Source organism: Hyla sarda, chromosome 8 (genome assembly GCF_029499605.1).
Source record: "Hyla sarda isolate aHylSar1 chromosome 8, aHylSar1.hap1, whole genome shotgun sequence".
NCBI lineage: Eukaryota > Metazoa > Chordata > Amphibia > Anura > Hylidae > Hyla > Hyla sarda.
In genome coordinates, this window is record NC_079196.1 from 127810566 (window position 1) to 127834014 (window position 23449).

At 41.5% G+C, this 23449-nt stretch overlaps 1 protein-coding gene across 5 annotated transcripts in view; it reads left to right on the top strand.

The window, feature by feature from the left end:
* HIBCH (3-hydroxyisobutyryl-CoA hydrolase) overlaps window positions 1-23449 on the top strand; it is a 392003-nt gene that overhangs the window by 332922 nt on the left and 35632 nt on the right. For all 5 annotated transcript variants that reach the window (XM_056535961.1, XM_056535962.1, XM_056535964.1 and 2 more), the window contains 2 exons: window positions 18241-18360; window positions 21059-21092. In XM_056535961.1, the coding sequence (XP_056391936.1) occupies window positions 18241-18360; window positions 21059-21092 (154 nt within the window). The remainder of the gene's footprint in view (window positions 1-18240; window positions 18361-21058; window positions 21093-23449) is intronic.

The following is a 23449-nucleotide window of genomic DNA, read 5'->3' on the forward strand; positions in this document are numbered from 1 at the left end:
TTTCAATCTAACCATGCCCCGATTTTCTGTACCCTTATCTTTTCATCACTTTATATATTGTTTCTGTTAGGGAGATTGAATGAGGCCCTTTTATTGTACTTGTTTTGCGTGGCAAATCTTAAGACTTCTATTTCCCATTTTGGGAATGATCATGACAGCGATCCTTCCTCTTCTACTGTGAAGTCGGCATGCGTCATGTCTCAAAAGGAAAAAGGCAGCTAAAATGTATTTTGGACCGATTGAAATCCTTAGGAACTCAACATAAGAGATCACAGCAGGAGACCCAGGGCCCCACAATGAGTCCTGCTGTGTCTATTGGACTCAGGGCTGGTCCAAGACATTGTGCTGCCTGGGTCCAGTAGTGAAATGCTGAAATAAATCCCTGGATCAACATCCTGCCCCCATAAATCTTCACTGCCCCAAAAAATAAAGGCAACACTAAGATAACACATCCTAGATCTGAATGAATGAACTAATTGTATGAAATACTTTCGTCTTTACATAGTTGAATGTGCTGACAACAAAACCACACTAAAATTATCAATGGAAATCAAATTTATCAGCCCATGGAGGTCTGCATATGGAGTCACACTCAAAATTAAAGTGGAAAACCACACTACAGGCTGATCCAACTTTGATGTAATTTTCTTAAAACATGTCAAAATGAGGCTCAGTAGTGTGTGTTGCCTCCACCCTACAGTGCCTGGGCATGCTCCTGATGAGGCGGCAGATGGTCTCCTGAGGGATCTCCTCCCAGACCTGGACTAAAGCATCCGCCAACTCCTGGAAGTCTGTGGTGTAACGTGGTGTTGGTGGATGGAGCGAGAGATGATGTCCCAGAAGTGCTCAATCTGATTCAGGTCTGGGGAACTGGCGGGCCAGTCCATAGCATCAAAGCCTTCCTCTTGCAGGAACTGCTGACCTTCTCCAGCCACATGAGGTCTAGCATTGTCTTGCATTAGGAGGAACCCAGGGCCAACCACACCAGAATATGGTCTCACCAGGGGTCTGAGGATCTCATCTCGGTACCTAATGACAGTCTGGCTACCTCTGGCAAGCACATGGAGGGCTTTGCGACCCCCCTAAAGAAATGCCACCCCACAATATTACTCTCTAGAAATGCATCCAGGCCCCTTTTGAACTCTCTTACTGAGTTTACTATGACCACCTCCTCCGGAAAGAATTCCACATTCTCACCGCTCTCACAGTAAAGAACCCCCATCTGTTCTGGTGTAGAAACCTTCTTTCCTCTAAACGTAGAGGATGCCCCCTTGTTATAGATACTGTTCTGGGCATAAATAGGTCATGGGAGAGATCTCTGTACTGCCCCCTGATATATTTATACATTGTTATTAGGTCTCCCCTAAACCTTCTTTTATTCTAAACTAAATAACCCTTATTCTGATAATCTTTCTGTGTACTGTAGTCATCCCATTCCCCTTATTACTCTGGTTGCCCGTCTTTGAACCCTCACCAGCTCCACTATATCTTTCTTGTACACTGGTGCCCAGGACTGTACACAGTATTCTATGTGTGGTCTGACTAGTTATTTGTACAGCGGTAGAATTATTTCCTTGTCGTGGGCATCTATGCCCCTATTGATGCACACCATGATTTTATTTGCCTTGGCAGCAGCTGCCCGACACTGGTCACTACAGCTAAATTTACTGTTAACTAAGACTCCCAAGTCCTTTTCCACTTCAGTCATCCCAAGTGTGCTCCCATTTAATACATAATCCCAGTCTGAATTTTTCCTTCCCATGTGCATTACCTTATTTTTATCAGTGTTGAACCTCATCTGCCACTTCCCAGCCCAAACCTCCAACTCAGATTAGTGCACTGTCTTCTATTGTGTTAACCACTTTACAGAGTTTAGCATCATCTGCAAAGATTGCTACTTTACTATACAATCCCTCGACTAGGTCATTAATGAATATATTAAATAGAATAGGGCCCAAAACTGACCCCTGTGGTACCCCACTAGTAACAGTCACCCAATCAGAATAAGTACCATTAATAACCACCCTCTGTTTCCTATTACTGAGCCAGTTACTTACCCACTTGCACACATTCTCCCCCAACCCAATACTTCTCATTTTATGTACCAATATTTTATGTGGCACTGTGTCAAATGCTTAGGAAAAAATCAAGATATATGACATTCAGTGATTCCCCCTGGTCCAGTCTGGAGCTCACCTCCTCATGAAATCTGATCAGGTTAGTTTGATAGGACCGATCCTCCTAAACCCTTGCTGATATGGAGTCATACATTTATTTTTATCAAGATGCTCCGAAATAGCATCTCTCAGAAAATCCTCAAACAATTTACATACAACTGAGGTTAAACTAACAGGCCTGTAATTCTCGGGGTAACTTTTTGACACCTTTTTAAATATTGGCCTTTCACCTGCCATTTCATTTTCCTCTGTGAATTTAGTGGAGAAGACTGTGTTTAATATACCGTATTTATCGGTGTATAACACACACTTTTTAGGCTAACATTTTTAGCCTAAAGTCTGTGTGCGTGTTATACGCCGATACACCCCCAGGAAAGGCAGGGGGAGAGAGGCCGTCGCTGCCCGCTTCTCTCCCCCTGCCTTTCCTGGGGTCTAGAGCGCTGCTGTTGGCCCTTCTCACCCACTGGTTATCGACAGCCAGGGGGAGAGAAGGGGCAGCAGCACCCATTGCCGGCGCCGCTGCCCCGTTGCCTCCCCCCATCCCCGGTGGCATAATTACCTGAGTCGGGTCCGCGCTGCTGCAGGCCTCCGTCGTACGTCCCCAGCGTCGTTGCTATGCACGGCGCGGCGCACTGACGTCATGCACCGCGCCGTTCAGTGCATAGCAACGACGCCGGGGACGCACGCCGGAGGCCTGCAGCAGCGCGGACCCGACTCAGGTAATTATGCCACCGGGGATGGGGGGAGGCAACGGGGCAGCGGCGCCGGCAATGGGTGCCGCTGCCCCTTCTCACCCCCAGGTTATCGGCGCCGCTGCCCGTTCTCTCCCCCAGGCTATCGGCGCCGGCACCGATAGTCAGGGGGACAGAACGGGCAGCGGCGCCGATAACCTGGGGGTGAGAAGGGCCGACAGCAGCGCTCTAGACCCCAGGAAAGGCAGGGGGAGAGAAGCGGGCAGCGACGGCCTCTCTCCCCCTGCCTTTCCTGGGGGTATATCGGGGTATACACGCGCACACACGCACCCTCATTTTACCATGGATATTTGGGTAAAAAAAATTTTTTACCCAAATATCCTTGGTAAAATGAGGGTGCGTGTTATAGGCCGGTGCGTGGTATACCCCGATAAATACGGTATTCGCTTTTTCCTGATCCCCGTCTATAATTTCTTCCTCATCAGTTTTTAATGTACCAACACTTACATTTTGTACCTTTCTGCTATTTATATAGTTAAATAAAACATTCTGAGGTTAGTTTACTCTACTTGGCAATGTGTCTTTCTGTCTCCACTTTTACGGCTTTTATCTGTTTTTACATATTCTACAATTTTCTCTCTAGTTTTTTAAAGGGGTACTCCCGTGGAAAACTTTTTTTTTTAAATCAACTGGTTAAACAGATTTGTAAATCACTTCTATTAAAGAATCTTAATCCTTCCAGTACTTTTTAGGGGCTGTATAATAAAGAGAAATCAAAAAAAGAAATGCATTTCCTCTGAAGTCATGATCACAGTGCTCTCTGCTGTCCATTTTAGGAACTGTCCAGAGCAGCATATGTTTGCTATGGGGATTTTCTCCTGCTCTGGACAGCTCCTAAAATGGACAGCAGAGAGCACTGTGGTCATGACATCAGAGGAAATGCATTTCTTTTTGTGATTTCTCTTTAGTATACAGCCCCTAAAAAAGTACTGGAAGGATTAAGATTTTTTAATAGAAGTGATTTACAAATCTAGGAGTAGTTATGTGTAGCTCAACCACAAAAAATGAGCGAGGTTAACTAAAGCTCTCCCTCACAGAGAGATGAAATAAAAAAGTGAATAAAGGTTGTTAGTCCTCAGCTCAATATCAAAAAAGATTAAATGGTAGATGTCTGGTGTCAGAAAGAGCAAAAGACAACCATATCGCTAATAACTTGTTTAATATAAAGATGAAAATAAAATAAATGCGTGTCCCGCAGGGCCCTACGGTAGCGCAGTAGTAAGAATCACTGTATAAAGTACACAAAATGGTTCAGCAATAACTTCAGAATACACCACAGAATAGAAAAGGATAGATATTATCAATCTTCTAAAATAGTAACTTGTAACTGTTGTTAGTCACGGTTTGGGCATGAATTGCCACACTTCCAAAAATGTGTCTGTATTGTGGAAGAGATTTTGCTATAAAGATTGTTTCCACCTGTAAAGAATCAAGGTAAATGTCCTGTAAATATAAACAGTCATGGAAATAAAATGATGGAATAAATAATGACGTGTAGCAGGCAATATCGTGAAAAAGTAATTATGGTCCTGAAACAATTGTGAATGATCGTATGCAGTTCAGTTGGAAACAATGGCAATACTAGATCGTTCATGCCGGTTGGTCCACTCCACATTGAATAACTCTGCAATAGGAATAATACCTGGCACGATTGTGCCACTCACCGCACCGCCGTCGGGCCGAGTTGGATGGATTCAGATGGAGCGCATTTGAAGCTGGAGCGCATCTGAATCCATCCAACTTGGCCTGACGGTCGTGCCAGGTATTATTCCTATTGCAGAGTTATTCAATGTGGAGTGGACCAACCAGCATTAAAGGGGTACTCCGCCCCTAGACATCTTATCCCCTATCCAAAGGATAGGGGATAAGATGTCAGATCGCTGGGGTCCCGCTGCTGGGGAGCACCGGGATCCCCGCTGCGGCACCGCACTATCATTACTGCACAGAGCGAGTTTGCTCTGCACGTAATGACGGGCAATACAGGGGTCGGAGCATCAATATGTCACGGCTCCGCCCCTCGTGACGTCACGGCACGCCCCCTCTCAATACATGTCTATGGGAGGGGGCGTGGCGGTCATCACGCCCCCTGTCATAGACTTGCATTAATGGGACGGGCCGTGATGTCACGAGGGGCGGAGCCATGACGTCACGCTGCTCTGTCCCCTGTATCGCCCGTCATTACGCACAGAGCGAACTCGCTTTGTGCAGTAATGATAGCGCGGTGCCGCAGCGGGGATCCCGGGGATTCCCAGTAGTGGGACCACGGCGATCTGACATCTTATCCCCTATCCTTTGGATAGGGGATAAGATGTCTGGGGCGGAGTATCCCTTTAACGATCTAGTATTGCCATTGCTTCAAACTGAACTGCATACGATCATTCACAATTGTTTCAGGACCATAATTACTTTTTCAGGATATCGCCTGCTACAAGTCATTATTTATTCCATCATTTTATTTACAGGACTGTTTATATTTACAGGACATTTATTTACCTTGATTTTTTACAGGTGGAAACAATCTTTATGGTAAAATCTCTTCCACAATGCAGACACATTTTTGGAAGTGTGGCAATTCATGCCCAAACCGTGACTAATATCAGTTACAAGTTACTATTTTAGAGGATTGATAATATCTATCCTTTTCTATTCCGTAGTGTATTCTAAAGTTATTGCTGAGCCATTTTATGTACTTTATACTGTGATTCATACTACTGCACTACCGTAGGGCCCTGCGGGACACGCATTTTTATCTTTATATTAAACAAGTTATTAGCGATATGGTTGTCTTTTGCTCTTTCTGACACCAGACATCTACCATTTAATCTTTTTTGATATTGAGCTGAGGACTAACAACCTTTATTCACTGATTTACAAATCTGTTTAACTTTCTGGCACCAGTTGATTTAAAGAAAAACGTTTTCCACGGGAGTACCCCTTTAATGCTTGTTAAATGCCACTTAAATGCTTTTTTTCGTCATTTATTGCCCCTTTAACATTTTTATTCATCCACATTGGTTTTCTCCTATTCCTGACCCTTTTATTCCCATAAGATATATACATCTTACAGTGAGTAAAAGTCTCTCATTTAGTGTCAGTATTCTTGTTTCTTGAGGAAATTCTCCCAATTTATATTGTTAAGGGCTTCTCTTAGTTGACTTTGCCTTCCTAAAGTTCATTGTTTTTGTGGCCCCTCGAGAGATTCCCTTATTGCAGAACAAGTTATAATGTATTATATTATGATCCCTATTTCCTAGGTGTTCTTCTACCTGCACATTAGTTACTCTATCAGGTTTGCTGGTTAATATTAAGTCCACTTGGTAGCTCCCTCTAGTCGGGCCCTGCACCATTTGGGACAGATAATTGTCTTTAGTTATAATCAGAAACCTGTTTCCTTTATGAGATTCACAGGTCTCAGTCTCCCAGTTTATATCAGGATAGTGATTTGCTTCCTTGTTTATTTGCCTCAGTAATTGATCTTCTGCCTCTTCCATTTTATTTAGTGGCTTATAGCAAACCTCCATCAGTATTTTTTTATTTTTATCTCTGTGTATTTCTACCCATAATGGCCCACAATTATCATTGTCTTTAGACAGTTTTTTGTGTCTAAAAAAGGGGAAAAAAAGGGGCAAGCAGGGTTTTTTGTGCCTTTTTTTCCCCCCTTTTTGTTTACACATTTCTGCTGATTTTGAGTTGCAATCCACTGATTTTGGAAATATATGGAAGGTATTTATCATTGCACCTTTTTGTAAAAAGGAGCAAAAAAAGGCGCAAAGCCACTGAAAAGTCTCTAAAACTACACCAGCCCAGACATGGTGTTGCTTTTTGTTGTATGTGAAGACAGAAATTTCAGAAAATGTGACTACACAAAATTTATCAAATGCTCTTTGACCATTTAATAATTTAATTTGGTGCTCCTACACATTTTCAGCACACAAAAAAAGGTGTAAAAAAATACTTCACTTACACTACAATGATAAATGTGGGCCAATGACTCCACATTAACGTCTCCATACCATATATCTTCCTGCAGTGCAGCCTTCAGACTGGACTTTACATAAAAGCAAACTCCTCCCCCTTTCCGTTTTGTCTGATCCTTCCTGAATTGACTATATCCCTTTATGTTGACTGCCCAGTCATAGCTTTCGTCCAACCAAGTCTCTGTTATACCCTCTATGTCATAATTTTCCTCAGACATTATCAGCTCCAGTTCGTCAGTTTTATTGGTCAGACTTCTGGTATTAGTCAACATGCAATTCAAAGGTGTATGTGTTTTTTCTCTATGAAGCCTATCCCTATTAACTATTAAACCCCTCCCTCTGCTCCACCCCCAGGTACATTAACATTAATTTGTTTTCGGGGTCTCTAATGCGTAGTGTACCTACCTAAAACCTAACCACATAATAATACTAGCTAACAGACAGTCTGAGTTGTGCCATGTACTGTCGCGTGTAGGAATACCTGAATAATTAGAGGGCATACCTTTCTGAGAGATGAAATGAGTTAAATTAGGGGGGGTTGGGTGGGACGTGAAGAACCTGCGGCGTACCGTGCTAGTGACGCCACGAGTTCTTATAGTGATAACCCCGCCCCCTCTCACAAATACAGGCAAACAAGTTAGCCTTCTCACTTGTTTTCGGGGTCTCTAATGCATAGCGTACCTACCTAAAACCTAACCACATAATGATACTAGCTAACAGACAGTCTGAGTTGTGCCATGTACTTTCGCGTGTAGGTATACCTGAATAAATAGAGGGCAAAACTTCAATATTTAAAACAAAACGCTTTATTAAACAAACCACTACCTAAGGATTTAATGCGAATATGTATGATCGACAAATGACGTAGTAGTGAGTGCGGCCCCAGTAACAGTGGCCGACCCCCACTAGCTCCTAGTCGTTTGAAAGGAAAGCTTGCAACACTCGAACTGGGCACCACTAGTTGGGGGTAGGAAAATACCATACGAAACAAGCTGACCGGGCAATGACGTTTGCAGCAATACGATTTGGATGCGTGATTATCTGTATCCCCACAATCTGATGTAATTTCGACCTTGCACCTGTATGTGAATTCCCCTGGCCCTAGAAGCCATAATCACCTGAGAATAGAGCGGCCTTTAACGTTAAGCTGACCTGACATCCACATCGAGAATTAACGCGACATGATACTGGAGGCCAGATATACCTTGATAGTATGAGCTAAATACAGCAAATAGTGGCCAAAACCCAACCAATGCAAGTAGGAATGGACATGATATCTAAACAGAACCAACCAAGCCTGTATGCACAATCCCAAGTTCTAAACATGAAAACCCAGATGACTACCTAGTCGTCAACCTAAAGCCGTGTTAGGTTGTAATTAACCCCGGCCAGCCCCGGCCTCTTACCGTTGCGCTGAAACCGGAACTCCTGTGCATCGGCTGACTCCCGTGTCAGCTGCTGCCCTGTCACATGAAGAACCCGCGGCGTACCGTGCTAGTGACGCCGCGAGTTCTTATAGTGATAACCCCGCCCCCTCTCACAAATACAGGCAAACAAGTTAGCCTTCTCACAAGTCCCAGCTCTATATTTACACTATCTTCCCCATCTATTTTGTAGGTTCCCTCCCCCCCCCCCATTTTATAGTTTAAACACTCCTCCACCCTTCTGGCCATCTTCTCCTCGAGCACAGCTGCACCCTCCCGATTGAGGTGCAGCCCGTCCCTACAGTATAGCCTGTATCCGACAGAAAAGTCGTCCCAGTTCTCCATGAACTCAAGCCCTTCCTTCCTACACCAGCTTCTGAACCACTTGTTTACCTCCCTAATCTCCCACTGCGTCTCTGGTGTGGCTCTTGGTACAGGTAATATTTCAGAAAATACTACCTTGGAGGTCCTTTCCTTAAGCTTGTGGCCTAAGTCCCTGAAGTCATTTTTAAGGACACTCCACCTACCTCTTGTCATTACTGCCAATGTGTACCATGACTGCTGGTTCATCTCCAGACCCACCCAGCAACCTGTCAACCCAATTCGCGATATGCCGAATTCGAGCACCAGGAAGACAATACACTGTTTGGCTATCCCAATCTTTGTGACAGATCACCCTGTCAATCCCCCTAATATTTGAGTCCCCCACTACCAGGACCTGTCTGGCCTGCCCTGCACTTCTCCTTCCCTCCTTACTGGAGAAGACACCCCCCCCCCCCCCCCTGACGGGCAGAGGCAGATTCCTGCTGCATTACTGCTACTGAAATGGCATCCCCCTCATCTGCCAACTGGGCAAACTTGTTGGGATGTGCCAGTTCAGGACTAGCCACCCTGACACTTTTCCTTCTACCCCGTTTTCTAACTGTAACCTAGCTAGCTGCCTGACTGTCCTGCACCTCCATCCTACTATCCTCCCCCACCTCTACCCCTGAGAGACTTGCTCAGTGAGCAGCAGACTCCTCTTCAAGTTGTCACTGCATCTCAGTGTTGCCAGTTGCTCCTCTAGATCCAGGATCTGGCCTTCCAAATGAACAACTCACACACATCTCACACAGCAGTATGCAGTAGTGCATGTGCAATGTGCACACAGACTTCCCTTCCCTCCTGCGGCACTGTGAGTCAAAAGAGCGCAGGCCGGTGGCGGGAAGCACTGCCTTGGGGGGGTGGGGGTGTAAGGTGATGAAATTTACGCTATTCACTGTAGGAACCCAAAGGGTTAATCTGCCTTGAGAACTTTTGTTTATCCTGGTTGCTTGGATGATGCTTCTGGGTGCGTTTCTGCTGCAGCCTATCGGTGTCCTCCTGATAGTTGCTCAGGTGTATTTAAGGAGGCCTTTGCCATTCATTGTTTGCCTTTGAAAGAGTTTGACTCCAGTAGCTAGCATTTATATCCTGTTATTTTTGTTATTTTATCTCTGCTTGGCTTTCTGACTTCTCTACTGTATTTGCGTCTTGGTACCTCGACATTTCCTTCTACAGACTCGGCTAGTTGACTTTAACTTTGTGTGTTAGTTTAGTATATTTCTGTTAGTTTGTGTGCCTTCTGACTGTCCCCTACCTGTGTCTGTATTTTGTAGTTCATTATGTTGACTGTTACAGCCATCACTTACATAGGAAGGGACCGGCACCGTGGTTTCGGACCTGCTGCCTAGGGCGGGTACGTAAGTAGGCAGGGACAGAGGCTGTGGGTGAGTTCAGGGCTGCACTCTTTCCCTGCCCAGACGTGACATTTTCATAGGACCAACTACTGCATCTGTTTTGTTGTTATTCATGGACCCCATGACAGCTCTGGTTCGTCAGATGCAGAACCTAACTCAGTTGGTCCAGGATTTAGCTGAGAAGGTACAACAGCAAGAGTCGTCTCAATCTCAGTCTAGAATAAACCAGGGCTTGATTGAGAGGCTTGAACATCAGGAGCAGGTGATTCAGAGGTTGTTGTCCAGAATCTTTGAGTTTGAGTCATCACGTGCAATTGTTTCTACTTCTCCTGTTTCAGCTCCTTTGGAACCACAAGTTAGTCTTTCGGATTATTTTTCTGGTAACCGTAAAGCGTTCAAAACATTCTCTGAGAGTTGTAAATTATACTTTAGTTTGAGACCTAACTCTTCTGGCACTGAGGCCCAGAGAGTGGGAATTATTATGTCCCTTCTGCAAGGGGGTCCCCTAGAGTGGGTATTCTCCCTTGACCCTGACACTCCCGAGTTGTACTCAGTGGATTCATTATTTGCAGGATTGGGTCTCTTGTACGCAGAACCTGACCGAGCTGCGTATGCTGAGTCTCAGCTGCATATGTTAAAACAGGGGCACAGACCAATAGAGGAGTACTGTGCAGACTTTTGAAAGTGGAGAGTGGCATCCAAATGGAACACATCTGCTTTAATTTGTCAGTTCAGACTAGGATTATCGGACACTTTAAATGACATACTAGTTACTTTCCCCTCTCCTGACATCCTTGACCAAACTATGACTTTAGCTGTGCGTTTGGATAGACGTCTGTGTGATCGCAGATGGGAGTGCTCTTCTTCCTCTACCTCTCCTTTTTTGCCTGTCTCTTCTCCTGTATCTCATCACCAACCCATGTCCGAGGTTGATCCCATGCAAATAGGGTCCATCCATTCCTCAGAGGAACGCCAGAGATATCGCCAGCTCTACAGGCTATCTTTTTCTACTGTGGAGAGGACACAGATTTCATCAGGTCCTGTGTCAAGCGTCAGCATCCAAGTGGTAATTGTGGGGGCCACAATCATGCCTCGCCTCTCAGAGAACTACGCCTGGCAAAGTTCTTATGGGGGGCATTGTTCCATCTATATCCAAGTCGGTACCTTTGTACTCTCAGGTGGTTAAGGGTCCAGTGGCCCCTCTTAAAAGGGGAGGGGGTACTGTAAGAACTAAAAGGGCTAATCTGACTCTGAGGGGTCGTCAGAAGGGACCACCCCCTAGTCAAGCAATCCAAATACCTCCAACTTACTATTTAGACCTTTGGGTGCCAAGGAGTCAAATTCAAATATTTTTCTTGATTCAGCTCTAGACATTTTATTTATAAAGTTGCCTCCTCTCCAGTCTTGTTGAATCAACTGGATAGATTATTGGGATTTCCTTGATGGTATTGTTTGAAGTGTGCTGATAATGGGTGTTTATCGTTTTGTTTTTTAATATTGTATCTCTGTCTAAAATACGTCTTTTGAGGGCTCGTGAGGTTCGGCCTACGTACTGCTTGTTGCAGGGGCATTCTATTATGTATATTACCCCCTTACTTGCGCAATTAAGAAACTCATTGATTTTATGTACAAAACTGTTTGAGGTGGACTTAATTTCTAGGGTTCTCTTGTCAAATTTAGTTACTTTACAATTGGGACATCTGAAGAATCCCTTAAGGTCAGCTAGAGGTTTAGGATTGGGGTTAGATGTGTGTGCTGTAGGTGCAATTTTGATGCCTAGATTGGGAGCTCTGGTGTAGATAATAGGTGGTTTGTTTGGAAGAAATTTGTTTAAAGTTTTGTCCTCACATAGTAGTGGCCAATATTTTTTGATAATTGTTTCGATTTTATGATGATGTGTGTTGAAGGGAATAATAGGTTTGGGAAAATCTTTTTTTGTGGATGTGTTTTAGTGGTTTAGGAGTGAAAAATGTAGATCTGTCTAGATTCCGAACTTTTTCAAGGGATTGTTGCAGACCTGCCAAAGGATATTGTTTGCTGATAAATTGGTTAGTGAGAGAGTCAGCTTCTATTTCAAATTGTTCATTGTTGGTACAGTTGCGTTTTAACCTCCGGAATTGTCTGGTGGGCACATTCACCAGCCATTGAGGGAGGTGGCAGCTTGTATAGAGTATGAATCCATTCTTTGCAACAGGTTTGCAGTATGTACTGCATATGAGTTTATCATTATTGGTTGATATTAATAAATCAAAAAATTCCACAGATGTAGCACTGATATTTGGAGTAAATTTGTGATTAAAATTATTGATATTAAGAGCTGCTATAAAATTGTCTAAGTTGTGTTTTGTACCTTGCCATATAAAAAAGATATCCTCTATATATCGGTGCCATGACACCAGATTGCCACCAAGCTGCGGGTCAATGGTGGTATTCTCCCAATTTGCCATGAACAAATTGGCGCAGCTGGGGGCGAATCTGGTGCCTATAGCAGTGCCGTTGGTTTGTAGATAAAAATCTGCTTCAAATTTAAAATAATTATGTGTTAGGATAAAATTGATACAATTAAGTATGAAATAAATCTGTTCTGATGGGAGATCTGCATGATTTTCTAATGTATTGTGAATGGCTGTCAGTCCCCGTTCATGGTTAATAATTGTGTACAGGGAACTCACATCTAATGTCTCCAAGTACCAAGATGGATCCCAGTCGATGGATTCGACTATTTGGATAATTTGTGTGGTGTCTTGTAAATATGATGGGGTTATTTTTACATAGGGCTGTAATAGTTGATCAATGTATTGTGAGAAGTTGGCCATAATTGAACTGATACCTGACACTATCAGGCATCCCGGGGGTTGTTTTGGATCTTTGTGGATTTTTGGTATATTGTAGAACACTGGTAATATATTCAAATTAGTTTTAAGATAAAATACCTGTATCTCTAGGTTTTTTACATAACGTTAAGAGTATTGTGTGGTGGGGTCTCCGCTTAATTTAGCATAGGTAGTGGTGTCGTTTAGTTGGGACATGCAATCCAATGTGTATGTTGCTGTATCCATTACTACTATGCCCCCTACTTTGTCGGCTGGCCTGATAGTGATTGATAAGTCTTGTTGCAATTGTTTTATGGCTGATAATTCACCTAATGTTAGGTTACCCCATGTTTGTTTAGGTGTTTTAATTTTCCTTAAGTCATATTATACAGCTTTTTTAAATGCTGTCATATCTGGACTCATTTCTTGTCTTGTAAAAAAATTTGACTTATTTTTTAATGTAGGATGTTTATAAGTCGATGTGGTAGTGGTTTAAATTTCTATGGGATTTTTTAGAAAATATTTTTTAAAGGGGTACTCCGGTGCTTAGACATCTTATCCCCTATCCAAAGAATAGGGGATAAGATGCTTGATCGCGGGAGTCCCGCCGCTGGGGACCCGTGGTCGCCCCCTCCTATAGGCTTGCATTGAGGGGCGGAGCGTGACGTCACACGGTGGCGGAGGCGTGACGTCACACGCTCCGGGGACTGATTACAAGCGGGGTGCCGCGTGCAAGATCATGGGGGTCCCCAGCGGTGGGAATCCCGCGATCAGGCATCTTATCCCCTATCCTTTGGATAGGGGATAAGATGTCTAAGCTCTGGAGTACCCCTTTAAGACTTAGTTCACGAATATATTTTTCAATTCCAATAAAAACTCCAAACTTATCTAGTGGTTGGCTGAGGGCAAATTTAAGACCTTTATTAAGTAGTTTGAGCTGGTTGGGGTTCAGACGAGCGGAGCTAAGATTGAAAATGGAACTATCAATTGTATCTGGATTAATGTCCTGCTTACTTTGGTTCTTGGTTGTTCTATTATTTCAATTGCATCCTCTACAATGGGGGTGTTTGGTGGACTTGGGCTATTGTTTGAATGGTTTTCCTTGGTATCATTGGTTGTTTGGTGAGTGAGTCCATCGAGTGGGTGTCAGATTGGTGATGAGTGGTTGGTCTGTGGGAAGTCTGATAGTATTGTGTTTGGTAGTGTTGATTCTAATTGGATTTGTATGTTGTGTGATATCTGGGATTTCTCCAGTTGTTGTGAGGGTAGTGTCTTGGAAGTGGACTGGGATAATAAGGCCCATAATTGTTTGGGCTGTGGTTAATGGGTTCTGTGAGGGTGATGTTGGTTGTGAGTTTGTTTAGGTTATTGTGGGCTGTGTAGTACTGGCTGAGGTGAAGCGTGTGAATATGGTGGGTGTCTCCGTGGAGTAGTCCCCTCTAAAAAAAATGGATAGTGCAGTGTACCTATTAGTTGTGGGTACATTGTAAATGGTTGTTTGGTTGTTAGATTTAGTCGATATGTTAAGTTGGTCTGATGTTTGTTTTTTATTGTTCCATAAGTGTTTTTTTTTTTTCCTCTGGTTATTATTTCATTTTCAATTGAATCTAATTTTTTACATAGTGCTTCCTGATATTTTAAGAATTCTGGTGTTTGATCGAATGTATCTATGGTGGTATGTATGGTTGCAATTTTGGAATCTATTTCTACTAACATCTCTTGTCTTCTTTCTACTACTAATTTTGTAGTTTCTATGGATACTTGTTTGAAAAAAGTGTTCCATTTAATGTTGAATGTTTCACTATCTAGGTCTCCTGCTGGGGTCTTATAGACTGTCCGACCTTTGGGGATGTTTTGTGTGGTAATCGTGTGACTTAACGTTCTAATTTCCCATTTTTGTTTTAGATTTTTTATTAAATAATGTTCAAGTTCCCCAAATGCATCTGATAATAATTGTTGTGGATGTTACACATTAGTTGTTTCATTTGTGTTTGAAACTGTATCTGAAAATTCGAATACTTCAATATTTTGTTGTTTTTTCGCTAAATGTTTCCAAATATTCATGGTATCTAGATGATAGAGCTCAATCTCCTAGGGTATGAAAAAATGGGTAGAGAAAAAGGATTGGAGAGGCTTTTACCAAACTAGCCACCTGCGACCCGAGCTATGCATAGATCAGAGTAATCTGTGATCTACTTCTGTAGATTTCTAGAAGGCAGACTAGAGGAGAAGTCCCTATAAGAGGCAGGTGAGGAAACCTCCAGCCGCCATCTTGGCTCATCGGATTTCCTTGGTTGACTGATGAGCCATATAAAACAGCCACATTGGCCCTAAAGAGTGGATTTTTCCTGATGGCCACGCCCCTTTTTCGGGTGCACAACCTGACAAAACATGTCAGGTTTGCAATAGTAAATCAGAGCCATTGTGCGGATGCTGTGATCAGTGTTATTACAGCATCAGCATGATCGCTGATGTCTGCCATTACCGCCAGGATCCACAATGCATGAAGAAAGTGCAGCTTCTGTGCTTTCTTTAAGTACAGGACGTGAATATATGTCCTGGTACGTGACATAATAGTGCATCTGGACGTACGTTTACGTTCAGAGGGGGCAAAAATATTTGTGATCCAGTCCCTAAAAGGGGTACGCCGGTGGAAAACTTTCTTTTTTTTTAATCAACTGGTGCCAGAAAGTTAAACAGATTTGTAAATTACTTCTATTAAACAATCTTAATCCTTCCAGTACTTATTAGCTGCTGAATACTGAATAGGAAATTCTTTTCTTTTTGGAACACAGAGCTCTCTGCTGACATCACAAGCACAGTGCTCTCTGCTGACATTTCTGTCCATTTTAAGAACTGACCAGAGTAGGAGAAAATGCCCATAGCAAACATATGCTGCTCTGGACAGTTCCTGAAATGGACAGAGATGTCAGCAGAGAGCACTGTGCTCGTGATGTCAGCAGAGAACTCTATGTTCCAAAAAGAAAAGAATTTCCTCTGTAGTATTCAGCAGCTAATAAGTACTGGAAGGATTAAGATTTTTTAATGGAAGTAATTTACAAATCTGTTTAACTTTCTGGCACCAGTTAATTAAAAAAAAAAAGTTTTCCACTGGAGTACCCCTTCATAGGAAGTAACTACCATTGTGCGGACTATACCAGGCCAGGCAGATGAAATGCAGATGAGGAATTAAGCTAATTTCTCCCAATTTCATATCCAATCCCCTCCCTTGTATGTTTAGTCAATGAACATTACATAAAGGCTTGGGAAATTAAATGGGGGGGATTGCCTATATGAAATGAGGGGAATGGCTATATGAAATAGGGAGATTGGACATGATCATATATTTTCCCTAAATTGTGCAACCCTAATTCAGACAAAGCACAGGCACACACACATCCCCATTTAGGCAAATTCAGAAGTACATACACACTTAGTCACAAAGATTGGCACACATAGGCAGGAACACATACACACACTCAGGATTTTCGGACGCCTACTTGGAGACACACTCTCAGGCAGACAAGTACACAAGAGACACATGCAGTACACACCTTGTCACACAGACAGGCACATTAAGAAACAAAAAGTGATTAGAAGCTCTGTATAGCCACTTAGTAGCTGTTACTGAATGCTGTTACTTTTCAGCAGTATTTCGTTGCTGCCTGCACCTATACCAGACAATGTGCCAGGGCCGGTGCTAGACAACGATCGTGCTGATGTCCGCTATTAACTCCTCAGATGCTGTGATCAATACAGATCATGGCATCTGCGACAGTGCAGCGATTGCAATGGCTGATCAGATCAGCCAAGATGGCGGATTAAGGTCCCCTCACCTGCTTCCACCGCTCTCCTGAGGTCTTCTACTCTAATCTGCCTTCTAGCAGACCAGAGCAGAAGATCGCGGATAATACTGGTCATTGCTATGCAGTCTGAAGAGTATTAACAATCTAATGATAGAGAGAGTAGAGAGTTAAAAATAAAAGTAAAACAAATGTTAAAAAGACTTTGCCCCAACAAAAATTTTAATCATCCATTTTGCCCATTTTACTCAAAAAAGCGTAACAAATAATAATTAATAAACATATTCGGTACTGCCGTGTGCGTAAATGTCCAAACCATCAAAATATAATGTTAATGATCCCATACGGCTGCTTTTTGGTCACATCACATTCACGAAAAAAATTGTAAAAAGTGATTATATAGTCACATATACACAAAAGTACTAAAACTTAATTGTATTGACCCACATAATAAAGAAAACATTACATTTTTACTGTAAAGTGTACAGCGTGAAAACAAAACCCTCCAAAATTAGCAAAATTGCAAAAACTAGTTGTCATTACAAAGTACAAGCCCTCATATGAGTCTGTGGATGAAAATATAAAAGTTATGGATTTTAGAAGGCGAGGAGGAAAAAACGAAAAAGCAAAAATAAAATTGGCTGTGTCCTTAAAGGGGTACTTAAATGTTATCCCCTATCCAAAAGATAGGGGAGAAGATGTCAGATCGCGGGGTCCCACCGCTGGGGACCCCCGGGATCTCTGCTGCAGCACCCCGCTATCATTACTGCACAGAGCAAACTCACTCTGTGTGTAGTGACGGGCAATACAGGGGCCGGAGCATCGTGATGTCATGGCTCCACCCCCTCGTGACATCACGGCCCACCCCCTTTAATTCAAGTCTATGGGAGGGGGCGTGATGGCCGCCACACCCCCTCCCATAGACTTGTGTTGAGGGGGCAGGCCGTGATGTCACGAGGGGGCAGAGCCGTGACATCACGATGCTACGGCCCCTGTATTGCCCGTCACTACACACAGAGCGAGTTTGCTCTGTGCAGTAATGATAGCGGGGTGCTGCAGCTGAGATCCCGGGGGTCCCCAGCGGCGAGACCCCCGTGATCTGACATCTTATCCCCTATCTTTTGGATAGGGGATAACATGCTAGGGGCGGAGTACCCCTTTAAGGACACAGCCAATTTTATTTTTGCTTTTTCGTTTTTTCCTCTTCGCCTTCTAAAATCCATAACTTTTATATTTTCATCCACAGACTCATATAAGATGCTAGGGGCGGAGTACCCCTTTAAGGCCAAAATGAGCCTGGTCCTTAGGGGGTAAAAAAAAAAAAAATCTGCTAGAGTACCCCTGTAAATGTTGTTCTCTTTACTTACTCGTTTGGGTATGTCTGTTGAATAGGCCTCTGCTCCAAAACTTAGGGTTACATGTCATTTCAGAGAGTCATTGAGACCTTGGGATTTCAGATTTTTTTGTTCTTTGGTAATTTATACCCAATTTTTGTGTTGCCATAGAGTAAGCATTATTGTCAACATTCACTTGTATTACTATATTACCTTTAAGCTTTTACACTTTATTTTAACAGACAATTTTGAAAATGTCCCCAACATCTTTGAAAGTAACATTTAGACAGCTGAAAAATGGATCTTCCTTAACACTCCAAGAGGTACTAACTATGGAATACAGAATAAGCCAAGCATGCATGGTAAGAAAATATTTATATGACAATGAATAAACTTGTTAAATGAATATACTACATCTTCAGGTTCAAGATTTTGACTGGATTTTAATTATAAAAAGATGGCACTTAAATGGTTAGGGCATGTATAAAGTAGTGTAATACAGGAAAGTTAGTTGGTGCACCCATTTTAATGTGTACTTATCATGTCAACAAACTTCTAAAGTGTTATAATGACAGGTCAGAAGTTAGTATCGCTGGCGGTCAAGTGTGCCAAGTATTATTTGGCTCTGCAAACTCTAAATTTCATTTTTTAGCAGACATTCTGTAAATCACCTTGCAGTTTATAATATGCCTGTGTTTTTTTATCAACCATTTCTATCGAAGTGCCTTATTTCTTAAAAAAAAAAAAAAAATCAAATAAAAATTTTTTTTTTTTTTCAAGAATTTTTAAAAATAAGTGTGTTACTTATTTTTAGATTGGACTATATTGTGGAAGTATTAGCATTAGAAGTACTCTTAGACAATATGCTCAGGATTGTCTGCATTGTTTTTTGCATTCAAAGTTTTACTAAAATTAAACATATAGGGGGAGATTTATCAAAACCTGTGCAGAGGAAAAGTTGCCCAGTTGCCCATAGCAACCAATCAGATCGCTTCTTTCATTTTGCAGAGGCCTAGCTAAAAATGAAAGAAGGAAGCTGATTGGTTGCTATGGGCAACTGGGCAACTTTTGCTCTGGACAGGTTTTGATAAATCTCCCCCATAGTTGGCTGATTTTGCCATTTTTTTTTGTCTTAGATGAATCCTGGATAGGGGCTGTTCATCGTGCTTAAAGAGCTATTCCAATTTAAAACACTTATTTATCCCATATACTCAGAATAGGAAGTCAAATTCTGTGGGATTCAATTTCTAGAAGCCCCTGCGATCCCAAAAACAGGAACCCAAGTTTTAAAATAGAGATGCTGGTGATCATGCACAACTTATTACTCTAATTTAAAACAAGACCCGGGTTCTTTTTCTTGAAATTACAAGGGGTCCCAGGAGTCAGACTTCTTGCATTGATCTCTTGCATATAACAAACACATCCGTCATAATATTTTGCCTTAAGACAAGCAGTGGCACTGGAAGTAAAACCTAGTATTGACACATCCCTAGCTATAGAAACAACTTCAACAATAAAAAATTCTAAAAATGTACCCCACAATTGATCATCTTGGCTACACTTGTAAACCTTGTCTGCCTGCATGCTCATATCAAGTCAGTCCTGTGTAAGCTTTCTAAAAATGAAGGTGAGAGAGCTCCATGGTGCAATAAAAGGGGTATTCCAGGCAAAAACTTTTTTTTATATATCAATTGGCTCCGGAAAGTTAAACAGATTTGTAAATTACTTCTATTAATAAATCTTAATCCTTCCAATAGTTATTAGCTTCTGAAGTTTTCTGTCTAACTGCTCAATGATGATGTCACGTCCTGGGAGCTGTGCATGATGGGAGAATATCCCCATAGGAGCTGCACAGCTCCTGGGATGTGAGTCATCAGAAAGCAGTTAGACAGAAAACAGCAACTCAACTTCAGAAGCTAATAACTATTGGAAGGATTAAGCTTTTTTAATAGAAGTAATTTACAAATCTGTTTAACTTTCCGGAGCCAGTTGATGTATAAAAAAAAAGTTTTTGCCTGGAATACCCCTTTAATACAAGGACATGAGAGTGGAGGAGAGAGTATCAAAACCGCTCACCCTGTAATGTTGTGCAGCCCCATACACAACAATGGTAATGCACATAAAGTAGGTGTCCACTGCCTGACGGTTCAATAGGATATATCAAATAGGTGTAGCTTCAAGATGCTCTCCGGCTCAAATTGGTGCAGGAACCACTTATACTGAGGAGGAGAGATTTCCACACAACACAACTAACAACCAGTTGTGTTGTGTGGAGATCTCTGCTCCACAGTATAAGTGGTTCCTGTGCCATTTTGAGCCGGCGAGCATCTTGAAGCTACACAGATTTGATATATCCTGTGAAACCTTTGACTTATTTAAGACACCCTCAGCTATTGCTCACTGATGTGCTTGGGAAGTAGTGTTCCTAATAGTTTTTATAGCCCAGCAATATTATCAAGACAGAAGACACTATTATGACAAATATAACAATGCTAAGAATGAAACATCCTCAAAAGTATTCAGTTACATACTTAGCAGTGCTTACAGGCTACTTGATGCTACAGAAGTAAGCATACATCTTCAGAATAGTTTATTTTTAAAGTATCAGCCGCTGCGGTGCGCATGACCCTAACCCAACACCCAACATTGGTTGCTATGGGAAACTCTGCAACTTTTCCTCTAGACAGGTTTTAATAAGTCTCTCCCAATATCCACAGTAATTTTTACAGTACAGGGGTCCCACAATGGATCTGCCGCAAATACGCAATTTTAGATTTTCAACGCATTGAATTTTTTCATTTGCATAATCTGTTCCAAAATCCACAGCAGAGTATCTGCACTAAATCCCCACAAGTTGGTACTTATTTTCCACTGTGAACAATCCACAGCATTTTGGCTACATTTGGCCTATTTGTGGAAAGTCGCAAGAAATTCTTTGACATATACTGAAGCTGAAAAAATTTGTAATCAGGTTATAAAGGGAAAAACAAGTAAAGACTCTGTCATGATATTCACAAGAAATTTTTTTTAAATAAAAGGGATGTTTTCTTCTCTTTGCAGAAAGGACATGATTTTTATGAAGGTGTAAGAGCAGGTAAGCTATTGAAAAATAAAGCTGGCCATACATTTTAGTTTTTTACTGAAATATTTCTCACATCCCTTTTTCAGACAATGGCAAGGTACATGTTAGGATTGATATGTTTATCATTTATTTGAAAAGAGATTTTGAAGTAATAAAAGTTTATTCCCATCTGATAGTGATGTCATAATGCCCCCTCAAAGTTTCCCTTGTACAGGAGCCCCTTACCTTTCCACTGTTCTAAGGCTGCACTGTAGCTCCTGTATTTTGAGAATATGTCAGGGTCTCAGAGATTACACCATCAAAACCATCACTAGTTCCAAAGTGATGGATTAATGCTTAAACTTTCAAATTAAAATAGCAAATTCCAAAATGTGTCACACTGGAACACAATGATAAGGAAGCTGCAACTGTTGAGATGTATAATCTATAAATATTCAATAGGAATAACACTCAGGACTCCCTCGAGTGTGACCTCAACAAATTCCAACAAATTCCTCAAGGGGTTCATCAGGGACAAAAATCAAGGCTTCACAATCATTCTTAACAATATCACATAAATATGTTGGTAACATGGCACCATACACAGATAACAAATAAACCATGTCAAAAATGATAACCACAACAAGATTAGACCACTCACTTATATGCCCAGGCATGCGGATGGTCAGTAAGAGCTCTTACTAACCATACTCAAGCCTGGGTATCTAAATGAGTGGTCCAGATTATTATTATTCAAAGATTTTTAATGATAGAACTGGAGCAGAATGGTCAGAACCCATTGTTTTATTACCATAGACATAATTTAAACTCCTTGGGGAAGATTTATCTAAGCTTGTGCAGAGAAAAGTTGCCCATGTCAACCAATCAACTTGCTTCTTTCATTTTTAAAGAGACCTCTGAAAAATGAAAAAAAAGCCATCTGAATGGTTGCTATGGGTAACTGGGCAATTTTTCCTCTGCATAGGTTTTGATAAATTTCCCCCCTTAAAACTAGAAGGCCAGGGCAGATGAATGTTAAAACCGCTGACAGGCAAATATGTTAATTTGCTAAATCTTATAAAAAATCTGTGATTAGATTACATTGGTTGAAGCATAGTATCTGCCATTTTAATTGTTGTTTTTATTATTAGAAAATCACTGAATATAATATTTTTAGGTAAACTCTATTTGCCTCACATCTGTATATATATATATATATATATATATATATATATATATATATATATACACACAGTGGTCCCTCAAGTTACAATATTAATTGGTTCCGGGTCAACCATTGTATGTTGAAACCATTGTATGTTGAGACCATAACTATATGGAAACCTGGTAATTGGTTCTGAAGCCACCAAAATGTCATCCAACAAAAATAAGTAGATAACTAATACAGATAAAGCAAATCCTTACATATAAAAGTAACAAAGATTGGCTGGGAGCTGTAAATCACTGTCTATGTAGAGGACAGAAGCTTCTTCAGGGTCCTGTACAGTACACACAATGTCCTAAAAAAAAGTAAAATGGAGGTGCCCTTACTTAGTGTCAAAAAGAGCAACTAACTGTGGCATAGGTTAAGAGTAGTACAGAACATGTAGTACCACCCTGTACTGTAGGGAGTCGCTACCAGACAGGAATTCAGTACATACAATTCAGTAATACAGGTGTTTTACCAGTGAATGCCCATTCTGATTGGTCAGTTCTTCCAGCCATTGACATGTTTCGCAGATCTGGATTGTCCGTAGCATTGTATGTTGAGTCTAATTTCAAGTTACAATGGTCCAGAAAAGACTATTGTATGTTGAAACTATTGTATGTTGAGGCCATTGTAAGTTGAGGGATCACTGTAAAAGGGACACTGTGGAGCTGGAAAGGGTGCAGAGACGCGCGACTAAACTAATATGGGGCATGGAACATTTTAGCTATGAGGGGCGATTAAAGGAGTTACAATTGTTTAGTCTTGAGAAGAGATGTTTAACCCCTTAACGACTAAGCGTTTTTCCGTTTTTGCATTTTCATTTTTTCCTCATCACCTTCCAAAAATCATAACGCTTTCAATTTTGCACCTAGAAATCCATATCATGGCTTATTTTTTGCACCACCAATTCTACTTTGCAGTGACATTAGTCATTTTTCCAAAAAATCAACGGCGAAACAGAAAAAAAATCATTGTGCTACAAAATTGAAGAAAAAATTTCATTTTGTAACTTTTGGGGGCTTCCGTTTCTACGCAGTGCATTTTTTGGTAAAAATAACACCTTATCTTTATTCTCTAGGTCCATATAGTTAACATTATACCCTACTTATCTAGGTTGGATGTTGTCGTACTTCGGAAAAAAATCATAACTACATGCAGGAAAATTTATATGTAAAAAATT